Source organism: Amblyraja radiata, chromosome 8 (assembly GCF_010909765.2).
Source record: "Amblyraja radiata isolate CabotCenter1 chromosome 8, sAmbRad1.1.pri, whole genome shotgun sequence".
Lineage (NCBI taxonomy): Eukaryota > Metazoa > Chordata > Chondrichthyes > Rajiformes > Rajidae > Amblyraja > Amblyraja radiata.
Window position 1 is genome coordinate 61,897,908 of NC_045963.1, and position 15,130 is coordinate 61,913,037.

Here is a 15,130-nt window from a genome sequence, read left to right on the forward strand (position 1 = left end):
ATAGGTGGGCCATTGTTTGTACCTCTCCACAGTTGCACTTGTCAGAGTTCGAGAGGCCCCACTTCTTCAGGTTGAGTCCGCAACGTCCCACTCCAGTGCGGAGGCGGTTTAGGGCTTCCCAGGTAGTAAAAGGCAGGCGCTGTCCTGGTGCCATCTGTTGTTTGGTTTTGGTGTCTGGTGCGGTTGGCTCTAGTTCCATGAAGCTGTTCCGACTCTTCAGGCGTTTATGGCATGTTGGTGATTGTGCAAGGGGTGCTGTGGCAGCAGTTGGTACCACACTCCAACAAGTACAGCAACTCCTTAGACAACAACCAAACCCACCACCTCTACCTGCTGAAATAACAAGGGCAACAAAAGCATGGGAACAGTGCTACATTGAAGTTGCCCTCCAAGACACACGCCATCCTGACGTGGAAAGAAATTGCTGTTCCTTCGGCGTCGCTGGATCAGAATACTGGAATTCTCACCGTAACAGCTTTGTGGCCGTAGCCACATTTCAAGGACTAGCAGATCCAGAAGGCAGCTTACCACCACTTTCTCAAAGGCAATGAGGGATGGGCAATTAAATACTGGTTCAGCCTGCGAAGCCCACATCTTTTGAATGAATATTTTTTAAAAACAGCACTTTCTGGAAAGAAAAGAAAATTAGAAAACAGTTGCAGAGGTTTATTGCTACCTGTGAACTGACACAGCCCTCTAGTATTGTCTTAAACGTTAATGTGAAGGGATTTGACACTATGTCCGTGAGCGGGTTAAATAGTGAGCAAGTACTTTGTGCTTTCTTTGACATTATCTGAGTCATGTAAAATAAGCAACACCTGAAGGATTATTATTCAACCATTATTAATGTGGCTTTTTGTAAAATTGTAGACTTAGTACTTGTCTATTAATGGGCTACATTACTTTTTCCCAGTCGCAAAACCATCACGTGGGAAAGAAAGTATCAAAATGTTTTGTAGTTCTATGTCTCTGGTTTCGTGTTTGTGTTCTTCTCATCGCTGCCATCTTCTCCTGGTGCAGCTGCTACTGTGTTTCCATCACCTGCCAAGCTCACCTCTGGTGTAATCCTCCCTCTCATTATAACAGCTCTGTACCCTTGTTACAATTCACTCATAACATGGGCAAAAGTTGTTTCTTGTGCAGTGGAATTGTGCGACGGTGCCTTCATATCGCTCTCCAGAGTCCAAGATCATCTGCTGAAATATGGACCCTCCTCCAGGTTTGTCCTGTGATGACATCAGATGGGGCATTATGGCAAGAAATTAGCCCAGGTGTGGTAATGAATGATTATCAAGAATGTAAATGATATAGGTACTGAATTGGAAATGAAAAGATGAGATGTTGAGCAAGGGGGAAAAGGTTCATGCCCAAGTCCTGAGCAGAGAACATATTCAGTTCAGTTTAGTTGACATTGAGAGACTGAGTCATAATCAGTCATAAAAACAGCCCTTCAGACAAACTCGCCCATGCCAATCAATTTGCGATATTAACATGGCACATTACAGCAACAAGCCCTTCGCCCCAACATGTCTATGCCAACCATGATGCCCATCCAAACTAATCCTATCTTCCTATGCCCCGTCAATATCCCACTATTCTCTTGGGTATTTCGCTTGGGTAGTTTACACCCCAGTGGTATGAACATTGATTTCTCTAACTTCAGATAGCCCTTGCTTTCTCTCTCCTTCCCCTTCCCAGTTCTCCGACTAGCCTTACAGTCTTCGCCTACATTCTATCTTTGTCCCGCCCCCTTCCCTGACATCAGTCTGAAGAAGGGTCTCGACACGAAACGTCTCTCCATAGATGCCTCCTTCCCGCTGAGTTACTCCAGCATTTTGTGACTACCCACCATTCTCTGCATGTCCATCTTCTTCGACCAACTCTCAATGTTCCAGGCACCTACCGCTCTCTATATAAAATACTATGTAAAATTACAAAATCGTGAGGAGCATAGATAAGCTGAGTTTTTTTCCACAGGATGGGTGAGTCTACAATTTTAAGGGTATGGGTGTGAAATGAGAGGGGAAAGATTTAAATGGGATCCAAGTGGCAACGTTTGCACACAGTGGGTGGAGGATATACGGAACAAGCTGCCAGGGTGATGAATGTACGACCACGACCTTTAACTCAAACTTTGACAGATACATGGATAATAAAAGTTTGGAGAGATATGGTCCAGGTGCAGGTAACTGGAACTAACATCGGTTAGGCAACTTGATTAGCATGGGCGAGTTGAGTTGAAGGGCTGTTTCCATGCTGTATAGTCTATGAATGATTATGACTCCGTCAAAAGAGAAACATCCTGGTGAATCTCTTCAGCACAGTGCAATCACATCCTACATACAAATAGAAATGCACAATTTCCTCATAAATCTTCTTTAAACTTTCCCCCTTTAAACTTAAGCTTCTGTCTTCTAATATTTGACTTTTCCACCCTGTTAATAATACTCTGAATATCTGCCCTATTCATACCCCTCATACCGTTATAAACTTTTATCAGGTTAAACCTCGCCTCTTAATGCTCAAAAAGAAAAAAAACCTCTTCTTATAATTTATACTTTCTCAACCAGACAACATCATGGTAAATCTCTACTGCATCCTTTCTGAAGCCTTAATATCCTTCCTGGAATAGGCAACCAGAACTCTAAATGTTATCTAATCACATTTTATATAGCTGCAGCATAACATCCAATTGTTTATACTCAATGCAGGCAAGCATGCCATATGCCTTCTTTATTACTCTATAGCCACATGTTGAGACTTTCAGAGAGCTTTAGACATGCACCCCAAAATCTCTCTGTATATAAATGGTCTTAAGGGTCCTGTCATTTACTATAAACTTTTGTCTTATATTTGACCTCTCAAAGTGGTCAGACTTGTCTGAAATAAACTCCATATGCCATTTCTCTGTCCGACTTTCCAAATGATTTATATTGTGCTGTATTCTTTGACAAACTTCCTCACTAACCACAATTCCAATTTTCGTGTACCTTGCAATCTGACATCAGACCACCTACATTTTCATCTAAACCATTAACATATCAACGATTCCAGCACTGATTCTTACAAAACAACACTGGTCACAGGCCTCCAGTCAGAGAAACGCCCCTCCGCCACTACTCCTTGTCTTATATGAATGACCAAGCCAATTTTATATCCAATTTACCAACTCACAAAGGATCCTATGTGACTTAATATTCTGGACACAGGTCCTTGTGGGACCTAGTCAAATGTTTTACTAAGGTCTATATAGAAGACATCCACTGCCCTAATCTCATCAATCACCTTCCTCACCATCAAAAAACTCAATCACGTTTGTGAGACAGGACCTCCCCCTGCACAAAGCCATACTGATTATACTTGCGTTGTTAAGTCACTGCTTTTCCAAATGTGAGAAACTCAGATTGGCAAGATGGTCTAACAGATTGTCACGAGGACGTCTGCGTCAATTGTAAATAAAAGATGTGGAGTTTCAAAGCAAGGTATGGAATGCAAGGAGGCTGGGCTTAACGAATGTAACTGAAATTGCGCCCGAATTGTAGGTTTCTCACACAAACGTTGATAGTGGGAGAAATAGCAATCCGGTAGTGAATGGTGAGATACACTACAGGAACGCACCAAGACTTCTTTGAGGCTTCTACAGGCACCTGTCAAACCCACCGCCATGACCAGCTAGAAGGACGAGGACAGCAAAAGCATAGGAACACCACCCCTGGGAAGTTGCCCTCCAAGCCACACGCCATCCTGACTTGGAAATTACATCACCATTCACTCACTCTCTACAGGATCAAAATCCTGCAATCTCCACTCTTAACAGCATTGCGGGTGTACACACACTTCAAGGACTGCAGTGGTTCAAGAGGGCAACACACCACCACCTCAAAAGCAATGAGGGATGGCCAATTAAATGTTTGCTCCAGCTGCAAAGTCCATATCCCTTGAATGAATATGAATACAAATGGCAAGACTGCACTAACCCACGACTAGTAGTAGTAGTGGAGTTGGGGATGGCATCAAACAGGAAATTAGCAATGCGTGCAACAAAGGTAAAACAGTTATAATGGGTGACTTCAATCTACATATAGATTGGGTGAATCAAATTGGCAAGGGTGCTGAGGAAGAGGATTTCTTGGAATGTATGCGGGATAGTTTTCTAAACCAACATGTAGAGGAACCAACGAGAGAGCAGGCTATTCTAGATTGGGTATTGAGTAATGAGGAAGGGTTAGTTAGCAGTCTTGTTGTGCGTGGCCCCTTGGGCAAGAGTGACCATAATATGGTTGAGTTCTTCATTAGGATGGAGAGTGACATTGTTAATTCAGAAACAAGGGTCCTGAACTTAAAGAAAGGTAACATTGAGGGTATGAGACGTGAATTGGCCAAGATAGACTGGCAATTGATTCTTAATGGGTTGACGGTGGATATGCAATGGAAGGCATTTAAAGACTGCATGGATGAACTACAATTGTTCATCCCAGTTTGGCAAAAAAATAAATCAGGGAAGGTAGTGCATCCGTGGATAACAAGGGAAATCAGGGATGGTATCAAAACAAAACATAGAAACACAGAAAATAGGTGCAGCAGTAGGCCATTCGGCCCTTCGAGCCTGCACCGCCATTCAATATGATCATGGCTGATCATCCAACTCAGTATCCTGTACCTGCCTTCTCTCCATACCCCCTGATCCCTTTAGCCACAAGGGCCACATCTAACTCCCTCTTAAATATAGCCAATGAACTGGCCTCAACTACCTTCTGTGGCAGAGAATTCCAGAGATTCACCACTCTCTGTGTGAAAAGATGAAGCGCACAAATTAGCCAGAAAATGAAGCCTACCAGAGGACTGGGAGAAATTCAGAGTCCAGCAGAGGAGGACAAAGGGCTTAATTAGGAAAGGGAAAATAGATTATGAAAGAAAATTGGCAGGGAACATAAAAACTGACTGCAAAAGCTTTTATAGATATGTGAAGAGAAAAAGATTAGTTAAAACAAATGTAGGTCCCTTGCAGTCAGAAACAGGTGAATTGATCATGGGGAACAAGGACATGGCAGACCAATTGAATAACTACTTTGGTTCTGTCTTCACTAAGGAAGACATAAATAATCTGCCGGAAATAGCAGGGGACCGGGGGTCAAATGAGATGGAGGAACTGAGTGAAATCCAGGTTAGCCGGGATGTGGTGTTAGGTACATTGAATGGATTAAAGGCCGATAAATCCCAAGGGCCAGATAGGCTGCATACCAGAGTACTTAAGGAGTAGCCCCAGAAATAGTGGATGCATTAGTGATAATTTTTCAAAACTCTTTAGATTCTGGAGTAGTTCCTGAGGATTGGAGGGTAGCTGATGTAACCCCACTTTTTAAAAAGGGAGGGAGAGAGAAAACGGGGAATTACAGACCAGTTAGTCTAACGTCGGTAGTGGGGAAACTGCTAGAATCAGTTATTAAAGATGGGATAGCAGCACATTTGGAAAGTGGCGAAATCATTGGACAAAGTCAGCATGGATTTATGAAAGGTAAATCATGTCTGACAAATCATATAGAATTTTTCGAGGATGTAACTAGTAGAGTGGATAAGGGAGAACCAGTGGATGTGTTATATCTGGACTTCCAGAAAGCTTTCGACAAGGTCCCACATAAGAGATTAGTATACAAACTTAAAGCACACGGTATTGGGGGTTCAGTATTGATGTGGATAGAGAACTGGCTGGCAGACAGGAAGCAAAGAGTAGGAGTAAACGGGTCCTTTTCACAATGGCAGGCAGTGACTAGTGGGGTACCGCAAGGATCAGTGCTGGGACCCCAGCTATTTACGATATATATTAATGATTTGGACGAGGGAATTGAATGCAACATCTCCAAGTTTGTGGATGACACAAAGCTAGGGGGCAGTGTGGAGGATGCTAGGAGGCTGCAAGGTGACTTGAATAGGCTGGGTGAGTGGGCAAATGCATGGCAGATGCAGTATAATGTGGATAAATGTGAGGTTATCCACTTTCGTGGCAAAAACAGGAAAGTAGACTTTTATCTGAATGGTAGCCGATTAGCAAAGGGGGAGATGCAACGAGACCTGGGTGTCATGGTACACCAGTCATTAAAAGTAGGCATGCAGGTGCAGCAGGCAGTGAAGAAAGCGAATGGTATGTTAGCATTCATAGCGAAAGGATTTGAGTATAGGAGCAGGGAGGTTCTACTGCAGTTGTACAGGGTCTTGGTGAGACCACACCTGGAGTATTGCGTACAGTTTTGGTCTCCTAATCTGAGGAAAGACATTCTTGCCATAGAGGGAGTACAGAGAATGTTCACCAGACTGATTCCTGGGATGTCAGGACTTTCATATGAAGAAAGACTGGATAGACTCGATTCGTACTCGCTAGAATTTAGAAGATTGAGGGGAGATCTTATAGAAACTTACAAAATTCTTAAGGGGTTGGACAGGCTAGATGCAGGAAGATTGTTCCCGATGTTGGGGAAGTCCAGAACAAGGGGTCACAGTTTAAGGATAAGGGGGAAATCTTTTAGGACCGAGATGAGGAAAACATTTTTCACACAGAGAGTGGTGAATCTCTGGAATTCTCTGCCACATAAGGTAGTTGAGGCCAGTTCATTGGCTATATTTAAGAGGGAGTTAGATGTGGCCCTTGTGGCTAAAGGGATCAGGGGGTATGGAGAGAGGCAGGTACAGGATACTGAGTTGGATGATCAGCCATTATCATATTGAATGGCAGTGCAGGCTCGAAGGGCCGAATGGCCTACTCCTGCACCTATTTTCTATGTTTCTATGTTTCTATGACTGTATAAGAAAATCCCCCAAAAATTGCAGATGCCGTAAATCTGAAACAAAAACAGAAATTCCTGGAAACACTTAGCAAGTCAAGCAGCATCTGTCGAGAGAGAAATTGTCAATGCTTGGGGTTCTAACAATGGATAACAGACCCATAAGATTGATTGTTTCTCTCTCCACAGATGATGTCTGACCTGCTGAGCATTTCCAGCAGTTTATATTTTGCTCCATGACTCGATATCTTGCCTCCGATATCTGTCCCGACAATATTGCTTAAACATGGAGATCGCTTTCTGTGATGTGTGCAGCTTCTGGCTTTACTTGCGCACACACACGTACATAAACAATGTAGCACCTCCCCAGAATTTTGATGCAGCTTGGAGACTGAACACAAATAATGAATGTTCCTGTCTTTTGTGTGGCACACCCAATGCCCATTCCATTCCTAAAACAGCAACAACTCAGTTATGTGGTTTGTGGACAACAGTCAAAGGTCTTTGTGTAACACGAAGCTGAGTCGATTTCAATCCAGCATTCCCCAGACCAACTTCTTACAACTGACAGAACTGGCCTTGGTGGTGCAACCTTTGCAGCTAGTTTTGTACAGAGCTATACTAACTACAATGTAGGTAGCACTCTTCCAACCACCGGAGAGTGAATACTGCAATTTGAAGAGCGAGAAACATTAGATGCAGAGGGATGTTTTTGAAGAGGATGATTCACCTTCATGACAAGTCTATTGGATTGGTTTATTATTATCACATGCACCAAGATACGGTGAAAAGCTTTGTATACTTCCCAATCAAATCTTACTATACCTGAGTACCATCGAGCCATAAACAAGTGTTACAGGAAATGCAAAGAGAAAAATACCAGAGTGCAGAATATGTATTAATAATAATAATAATAAACTTTATTACAGACTCAAGGTCCAGACAAGGGGCAACATTACATTAAAAATGCATTGCATATCAAATGTCATAAATACATATAAAATCTTGGTATATCACATAAAAACATCATAATTTTTTTTTTTTTTTAAACAAAAAAAACACAATACATAAATTAAAAATCCAGATTAAAAGATGATCAATGTCCTACAACGAGACAACGATACCAGTGTCTCCACAGCTGGGATTCGTAGCATGTAGTGCTAACCCTTATGTTTGACAAGGCCACAATAAGCACATTTTTAGAGTCATTTATCCTGCAAATGAATTTATACATGTGGTGTCTTAGGATAGCTTCTAAAGTACTGACTCCTGCAGCCACAAACATATTACTGGCACTACACCATCTAGGTTGCCTTAGCAGTATTAAAGCATTATAGCATTACATTTAGAGAAAAAGTGCAAGGTTCTCAATGAGATAGGTTGGAAGATCGTGTCTGCACCCTACTTATAGTTCAATGGTCTGATAACAGTAGAGAAGAAGCTGTTCATAAATCATTAAGAGTCATTATTTAAAACAAAGGGATTGCCTAGTTAAAATGAAAGAGTTGTGAAATTATTTCTCTCAGCAGATTGTGAGTCTTTGTAACTCTAATATTTCTAATAATTCTCAAGATATAGACCATTCAGGCCATCAAGCTAACGCCAATTCTTAAATCAATCTCATCGATTCCATTCCTCCATTTAATCCCCTTTTAACCTTTCCTCCTGCATTCACAGCAACTCAATCCAGATTCTACCAATCACCCACACATTAGGCACAATTTACAGCGCGCAATTAACCTATCAACCCACACATATTTGGGATATGGTAGGAAACCGGAGCACCTGGAGAAAACCCACGTGGTCTCAGGGAGACCGTGCAAACTCCACACAGGCAGCACCTGAGGTCAAGATCAATGTCAAGCCCTTAGAGCAGGTTCAGACCGAGGATGATAGATTCTTCAGAAACAGAGGGGCGTGTGAACCATTGGTGGGGTACATGGAAATTATGTTAAAAATTACATTCAGCACCATGATCCTCTTAAATAGGGCAGCAAGTTCGAGGGGCTGAGATGCCCACTCCTGCCTACTACATGTGCGTGTAGGTAATCCTTTTTTGGTACTCAGTGCGCAATTAGAAGTGTCTCCACAGTAGTCACATCCTTAAAGTGTTATGTCATTGCAAGAGGATGAAATGTCTGCCTGACTGATTGGTCCATACCTTGCGCAGACCTCGCAGTCAGAGACATACGGTATGCAAACAGGCCCATCGGCCCACTTGGTCTTTACTATTTTTTATCTGTTTTATCAATCCATTTCAGTCTCCACAAATTCTCAACCCTCCCAAAATTTAACCACACTGGGGACAATTTATAATGTCCAATCAACCTACCAACCCGCATAATCCTTTATGTGGGAGGAAACTAAAGCACCTAGTGGAAACTAACCTGGTTACAGAGAGAAGGTGCAGACTCCACACAGACAGGACCCGAGGTCAGGATCTAACCTAGATCTGTAGTGCTGTGAGGCAGTGGCTCTGCTGGCTGCACCTCTGGGCTGTTCGCTGTGCTGCAACAGTATGCAATGGTGATGCAGGTTCTCGATCCAAAATGGGGACAATTCCATTCTCCCCACAGATGCTGCTCGACCCAAGGAGTTCCTCTAGCAGATTGATTGTTGCTCCAGGCCTCAGTGTTGGCGGGTTCGCATGTCTCCTGTTTTTTCCTGCTCTTTGCTTTCTCCCCATTGAAAATAAACAATTTTCAATTCATGCCAGTATATTACACCACCACACCGATCTCCCAAATCCTATGCGCTGTATCCATGTTGACCAATTTCCTGTGTGTGGCCTTATGAAAGGTTCAAAAAATTATATATACAATCGATCCCCTGTGGGATTTTATGTCGACTGCTGTTTGCAGATTAAGTCTCTTTACCACACAAAGCTTATACGTACCATAGAACTGTGGGAATTGAAACTCTAACTCTGTAAAATATCTCTGCTAAATTAAACATGCCTAGCCATTTGTAATCACTGTGATAACTAGGTAGTGCAATCACATTATGAGATAACTTAGGAGAGGTTCTTGATGGGGGGGGGGGGGGGTTGTGAAATGCCATATTGGGTAGAAGAACAATTATCTATTCGTGCTAGTAGGTTACAACCCTCACCCTCTCCTCCTCATCAATTGTATGCCTGCCAAACATGTTGATCAGCCTCCTGTGTGGGGTCTTATGAAAGGTCTCTGAAAATGCAAATACATCCCAAACACTGGTCCCCCTGACCTATACATTGATTCCCCCTGATCTACAGATACTGCTCCTGTCACACAGCTCCAAGAGCCCAGGTTCAATCCTAACCATGGATGCTGTCAGTGTGGAGTTTGCACCTCAGAACCTGCGCCGAGCAGCTGGCAGGAGTATTCAATAACATCTTCCGACACCAATCTATGTTTCCCACCTACTTTAAGAAGCCCGCTATCATCTGGCTGCAAACAAAAGAAATGTAGCATTCCCTCGGTTCTTATCTCTGGCCTTTGTTCCAACCCCCTCGCCTAAATCGACCTATTGCCTGCCACGCTCCTCTTTTCTAGCTTTCTTCTCTCCCCAACAAACAGTCTGAAGAGAAATCTGAACTGTCACTTATATGTCCGCCAGAGATGCTACCTGACCTGCTGAGTTACTTCAGCACTTTGCTCTTTCTTGCCTTAATGACTGCTATCTGTTGGCTTTGACATCCACCATCTTAAAGTGCTTTGCGAGCTGGTCACAAGGTCATGAGAAATAGGAGTAGAATTAGTCCATTGGGCCCATCAAGTCTACTCCGCCATTCAATCATAGCTGACCTATCTATCCCTTCTAACCCCATTCTCCTACCTTCTCCCCATAACCTCTGACACCCGTACTAATGGAGAATATATCTTGACCAGCACCAATATGGTCATGACACATGTTGTCATGCCTCCCAGACAATCTTGAACCACTGTGATTAACCTACTGCCGCAAAAGGTCATTTCCATTTTATCGAGAGATGCTCCCCGACTCGCTGAGTTTCTTCGATGCTGCTGCACCCGCTGAGTTTCTCCAGCACTTTTGTGTACCTTCGATTTTCCAGCATCTGCAGTTCCTTCTTAAACACTTCAGCACATTGAGAAAGATCCTTGCAGTCCCGCACCTCGCCGGTCTTCCAGCCCAGGGGGCACCCAAGAGCAAGTGAGCGCGGTCCGTTCCCAATACGCATGCTCTTAAAATTAATCATTTAAAAAAAAAAACAACCTTATTTACCGATTTATTTATTTTTACCGTTAAAGTGAATTGGATGCCGTTCTGTAATTGATGGGAACAGTTCCAGTGTGTTTGGCGTTTAAATAGAGCAGGCCGATAGTGGCCATGGTAACCGCGGCCATCTTGCTGTTTCCGGCCCACTTCAAGGGGAAGCCATGACGGACCGCTACAACATCCACAGCCAGTTGGAACATCTGCAGTCCAAGTACATCGGTACGGGCCACGCCGACACCACCAAGTGGGAGTGGCTGGTCAACCAGCACCGCGACTCGTACGCCTCCTACATGGGCCACTTCGACTTGCTCAACTACTTCGCCGTGGCTGAGAACGAGACCAAGGCCCGGGTCCGCTTCAACCTCATGGAGAAGATGCTGCAGCCGTGCGGGCCACCGCCCGACAAGCCCGAGGAGGCCTGAGACGAGGAGCGCCCCAGGTGAGAGGCCCAGGAGTGAGGGGGGAGGGTGTTAAGGTCTGGGCGTTGGGCGGGGGGGAGAGGCAGAAACCCGGTAGATGCCTGAGGGGTGAGAAAATCACTCGAGTGAGGGGTCAGGGGCAAAGGCTGGGAAATGTGGCTTCAAATTAAGGGGAGGGGAGCAGCCAGCTTCGTCACTGACCATCTATTCCCAGAAAATCCTGCAAAGCCCATTCATATCGGCCGAAAGACCTCTGACACTGTAGCTCGATCTACAACCAGCGATTTGAACCTCCACCCCCAGGGCATTTCCCATCTATTTATTCCCATCACTATTGACAAGAATCTGCTCCTCACCTCCCCCCAGTGACCAGATCAAAAGATTTATTATTATAATTTTCCGCGTTATCAGTCATTCCCTGCCCTAACCTAACAAGTAATTGGTTACAGCGAGCCAATAGACTGATTTACCTACGTGTAGGAAAGAAATGGCCAGGACTCTCTTGTAAAAGAGATTTTAAATCTCAATGAGACTTCTCCTGGTTAAATAAAGGTTAAATAAAAATAAAATAAAAAAAGATGCTGGTTTAAATCGAAGGACCCAAAACGTCACCTATTCCTTCTCCAGATATGCTGCCTGTCCCGCTGAGTTACTCCAGCTTTTGTGTCTACCTTAGACTGATTTACCTGCCACTTTCTTTCCCCCAGAACCACAACCAACCAACTCGCCTCTTACTGCCTGGGTCTCCTATTTCCTATCTGGCCCATCTCACAGAAGGCTTGCCTTTGATTCAGTTTGTTGCAATATCGAAAATACCACGATGCAGTCAGCAAATCAAATGGATTTTCTTTGCTGGACTTAGTAATTTTCACGAACACAGCTAACCCAGAGACCAAACCAGGCAATCATCAAATTATAACAGGAGTGTTGCAAGGGCCATAATTGGAAGACTTGTTCAAGGATAAAGGCTGCCTGCTTTAAAATTTGATAAGATGTTCCACAGTGCCTCTTGCCCAGAGAATTGGAATCAAGCTAACCCCACAGCTGCATCCAACAAAGAAAATCTTACATCTGCTGCTTGTAACGATAATGACATGTTGCATCTGGATCTTTTAATAAGAAATTTTAATCTTCAGAAATAATCTTTTCAAGTATGGAAGATTACCCAATTGGATTATGTATCGATATCTAAACCTGATACTGGAGCGAAGACCTTGATAGAGACCACGATGAAAATCACTTGATGGCAAACTGGGAATTGACAATAAATGATTTCTGTGAGTAGATGAAACAAAGGGTGAATGCAAAATGCTGCAGAAGATCCCTTTTCAGCAAATAAACTCTACCAGACCCCCTTCAGCTTGATAAGCCTGATTTAAATATACAACTCCCAGTAAGATGCAGAAGGCAGCTACCTGGAGAAAAGAGACATGACATGTCACGTGGATTAATTGAGTGGAACGCGAGTGGAAAATAATTGAACTTTTGCAAATGGAAAACAATTTTCAGAATCAAATCCTCAAATATCCCTCAGTTCGGCTGCAGAGAGGCTTCTTCTGGAGGAAGTTGTGTTTCATCAGAGATTCTGTCCATTCATTTACTGCAACACAGGAGGCCAGTCAGCACACTGCATCAGTGTTGGCTTATCATTCAGCAGTAAGGATTCCGGGGCTACTTGTTGACTGCTTGCTAAATGATTAACCCATTGTTGATACGTTCAAGATTCAAGCATCAGCTCCAGTTAAAACTTTTTTTTAAATGCCGTTGTGGATTTATTTTTAAGATGAAACTGCAGAAACTTGTGAAAGTGTAGTCTGCTCCAATGTATTTGACTGACATAATAAATGGTTTTCAATTATTTTGGCAATCATTCAATGGTGGGAACATCTTTCAAAAGCAAAGTGGGTAAATACATGGGGGAAGAATGCGGAGGTTGACTAGTTGGAAAGTTTAGGTACTGATGGCAACCCCTAAATTTAAATTGGTCCTCTCTGACAAATATTTTTGGTTAAACATAGAAAATAGGTGCAGGAATAGGCCATTCGAGCCTGCACCGCCATTCGATATGATCATGGCTGATCATCCAACTCAGTATCATATCCCTGCCTTCTCTCCATACCCCCTGATCCCTTTAGCCACAAGGGCTACATCTAACTCCCTCTTAAATATAGCCAATGAACTGGCCTCAACTACCTTCTGTGGCAGAGAATTCCACAGATTCACCACTCTCTGTGTAAAAAATGATTTTTTCATCTCGGTCCTAAAAGACTTCCCTCTTATCCTTAAACTGTGACCCCGAGTTCTGGACTTCCCCAACATCGGGAATAATCTTCCTGCATCTAGCCTGTCCAACCCCTTAAGAATTTTGTAAGTTTCTATAAGATCCCCCCTCAATCTTCTAAATTCTAGCATGTACAAGCCGAGTCTATCCAGTCTTTCTTATATGAAAGTCCTGCCATCCCAGGAATCAGTCTGGTGAACCTTCTCTGTACTCCCTCTATGGCAAGAATGTCTTTCCTCCGATTAGGAGACCAAAACTGTACACGATACTCCAGGTGTGGTCTCACCAAGACCCTGTACAACTGCAGTAGAACCTCCCTGCTCCTATACTCAAATCCTTTTGCTATGAATGCTAACATACCATTCGCTTTCTTCACTGCCTGCTGCATCTGCATGCCTACTTTCAATGACTGGTGTACCATGACACCCAGGTCTCGTTGGATCTCCCCTTTTCCTAATCGGCCACCATTCAGATAATATTCTACTTTCCTGTTTTTGCCACCAAAGTGGATAACCTCACATTTATCCACATTATACTGCATCTGCCATGCATTTGCCCACTCACCCAACCTATCCACGTCACCTTGCAGCCTTAACATCAACAGAAAAATTAAACCTATGCACACACTAGACGATAAGTGCAGGAGAAGGCCATTTGGCCCTTCGAGCCAGCACCGCCATTCAATGTGATCATGGCTGATCATCCCCAATCAGTACCCCGTTCCTGCCTTCTCCCCATATAATAATAATACATTTTATTTATATGCGCCTTTCAAGAGTCTCAAGGACACCTTACAAAAGTTTAGCAAGTAGAGGAAAAACATGTAAGCCGAATGAAGTAAATAGTAGAGACATGACTAGTACACAAATTAAAGACAGAATTCAATTCAAAACACAATACGAGGCAATTCAAGCACAGATGAAAAGGGAGGGGGACGTGGGGCTAAGGATAGGCAGAGGTGAAGAGATGGGTCTTGAGGCGGGACTGGAAGATGGTGAGGGACACGGAATTGCGGATCAGTTGGGGGAGGGAGTTCCAGAGCCTGGGAGCTGCCCTGGAGAAGGCTCTGTCCCCAAAACTGCGGAGGTTGGACTTGTGGATGGAGAGGAGACCGGCTGATGTGGATCTGAGGGACCGTGAGGGTTGGTAGGGAGAGAGGAGGTCAGTGAGATATGGGGGGGGGGGCAGATGTTGGAGGGCTTTGTAGGTGAGTACCAGGATTTTGTAGGTGATCCGGTGGGAGATGGGAAGCCAGTGAAGTTGTTTGAGGACTGGAGTGATGTGATGCCAGGATTTGGTGTGGGTGATGAGTCGGGCGGCTGCGTTCTGGACCAGTTGGAGTCGGTTGATGTAGGTGGAGCTGATGCCAAGGAGAAGTGAGTTGCAGTAGTCCAGTCGGGATGAGATGAAGGCATGGATGAGTCTTTCAGCAGCGG

At 43.8% G+C, this 15,130-nt stretch overlaps 1 protein-coding gene across 3 annotated transcripts; it reads left to right on the top strand.

Annotated features, from left to right (window-relative positions):
- The first annotated feature begins 11,104 nt into the window (after nt 1-11,104).
- sf3b5 (splicing factor 3b subunit 5) lies at nt 11,105-13,283 on the top strand. Of its 3 annotated transcripts, none has more exons than XM_033026058.1 (2): nt 11,105-11,433; nt 12,121-13,283. In XM_033026058.1, the coding sequence occupies exon 1, from the start codon at nt 11,156-11,158 to the stop codon at nt 11,414-11,416; it is 261 nt and encodes an 86-aa protein (XP_032881949.1). In that variant the 5' UTR covers nt 11,105-11,155; the 3' UTR covers nt 11,417-11,433; nt 12,121-13,283. The 3 variants fall into 3 exon arrangements, with proteins under 3 accessions (XP_032881949.1, XP_032881951.1, XP_032881952.1); XM_033026060.1 differs by having other exon boundaries at nt 11,123-11,433; nt 12,550-13,283; XM_033026061.1 differs by having other exon boundaries at nt 11,124-11,433; nt 12,566-13,283.
- Nucleotides 13,284-15,130: the final 1,847 nt, after the last annotated feature.

Excerpts from the sequence above, each read along its gene's own strand:
- sf3b5 (XM_033026058.1), top strand. The coding sequence starts at position 11,156 with ATGACGGACCGCTACAACATCCACAGCCAGTTGGAACATCTGCAGTCC.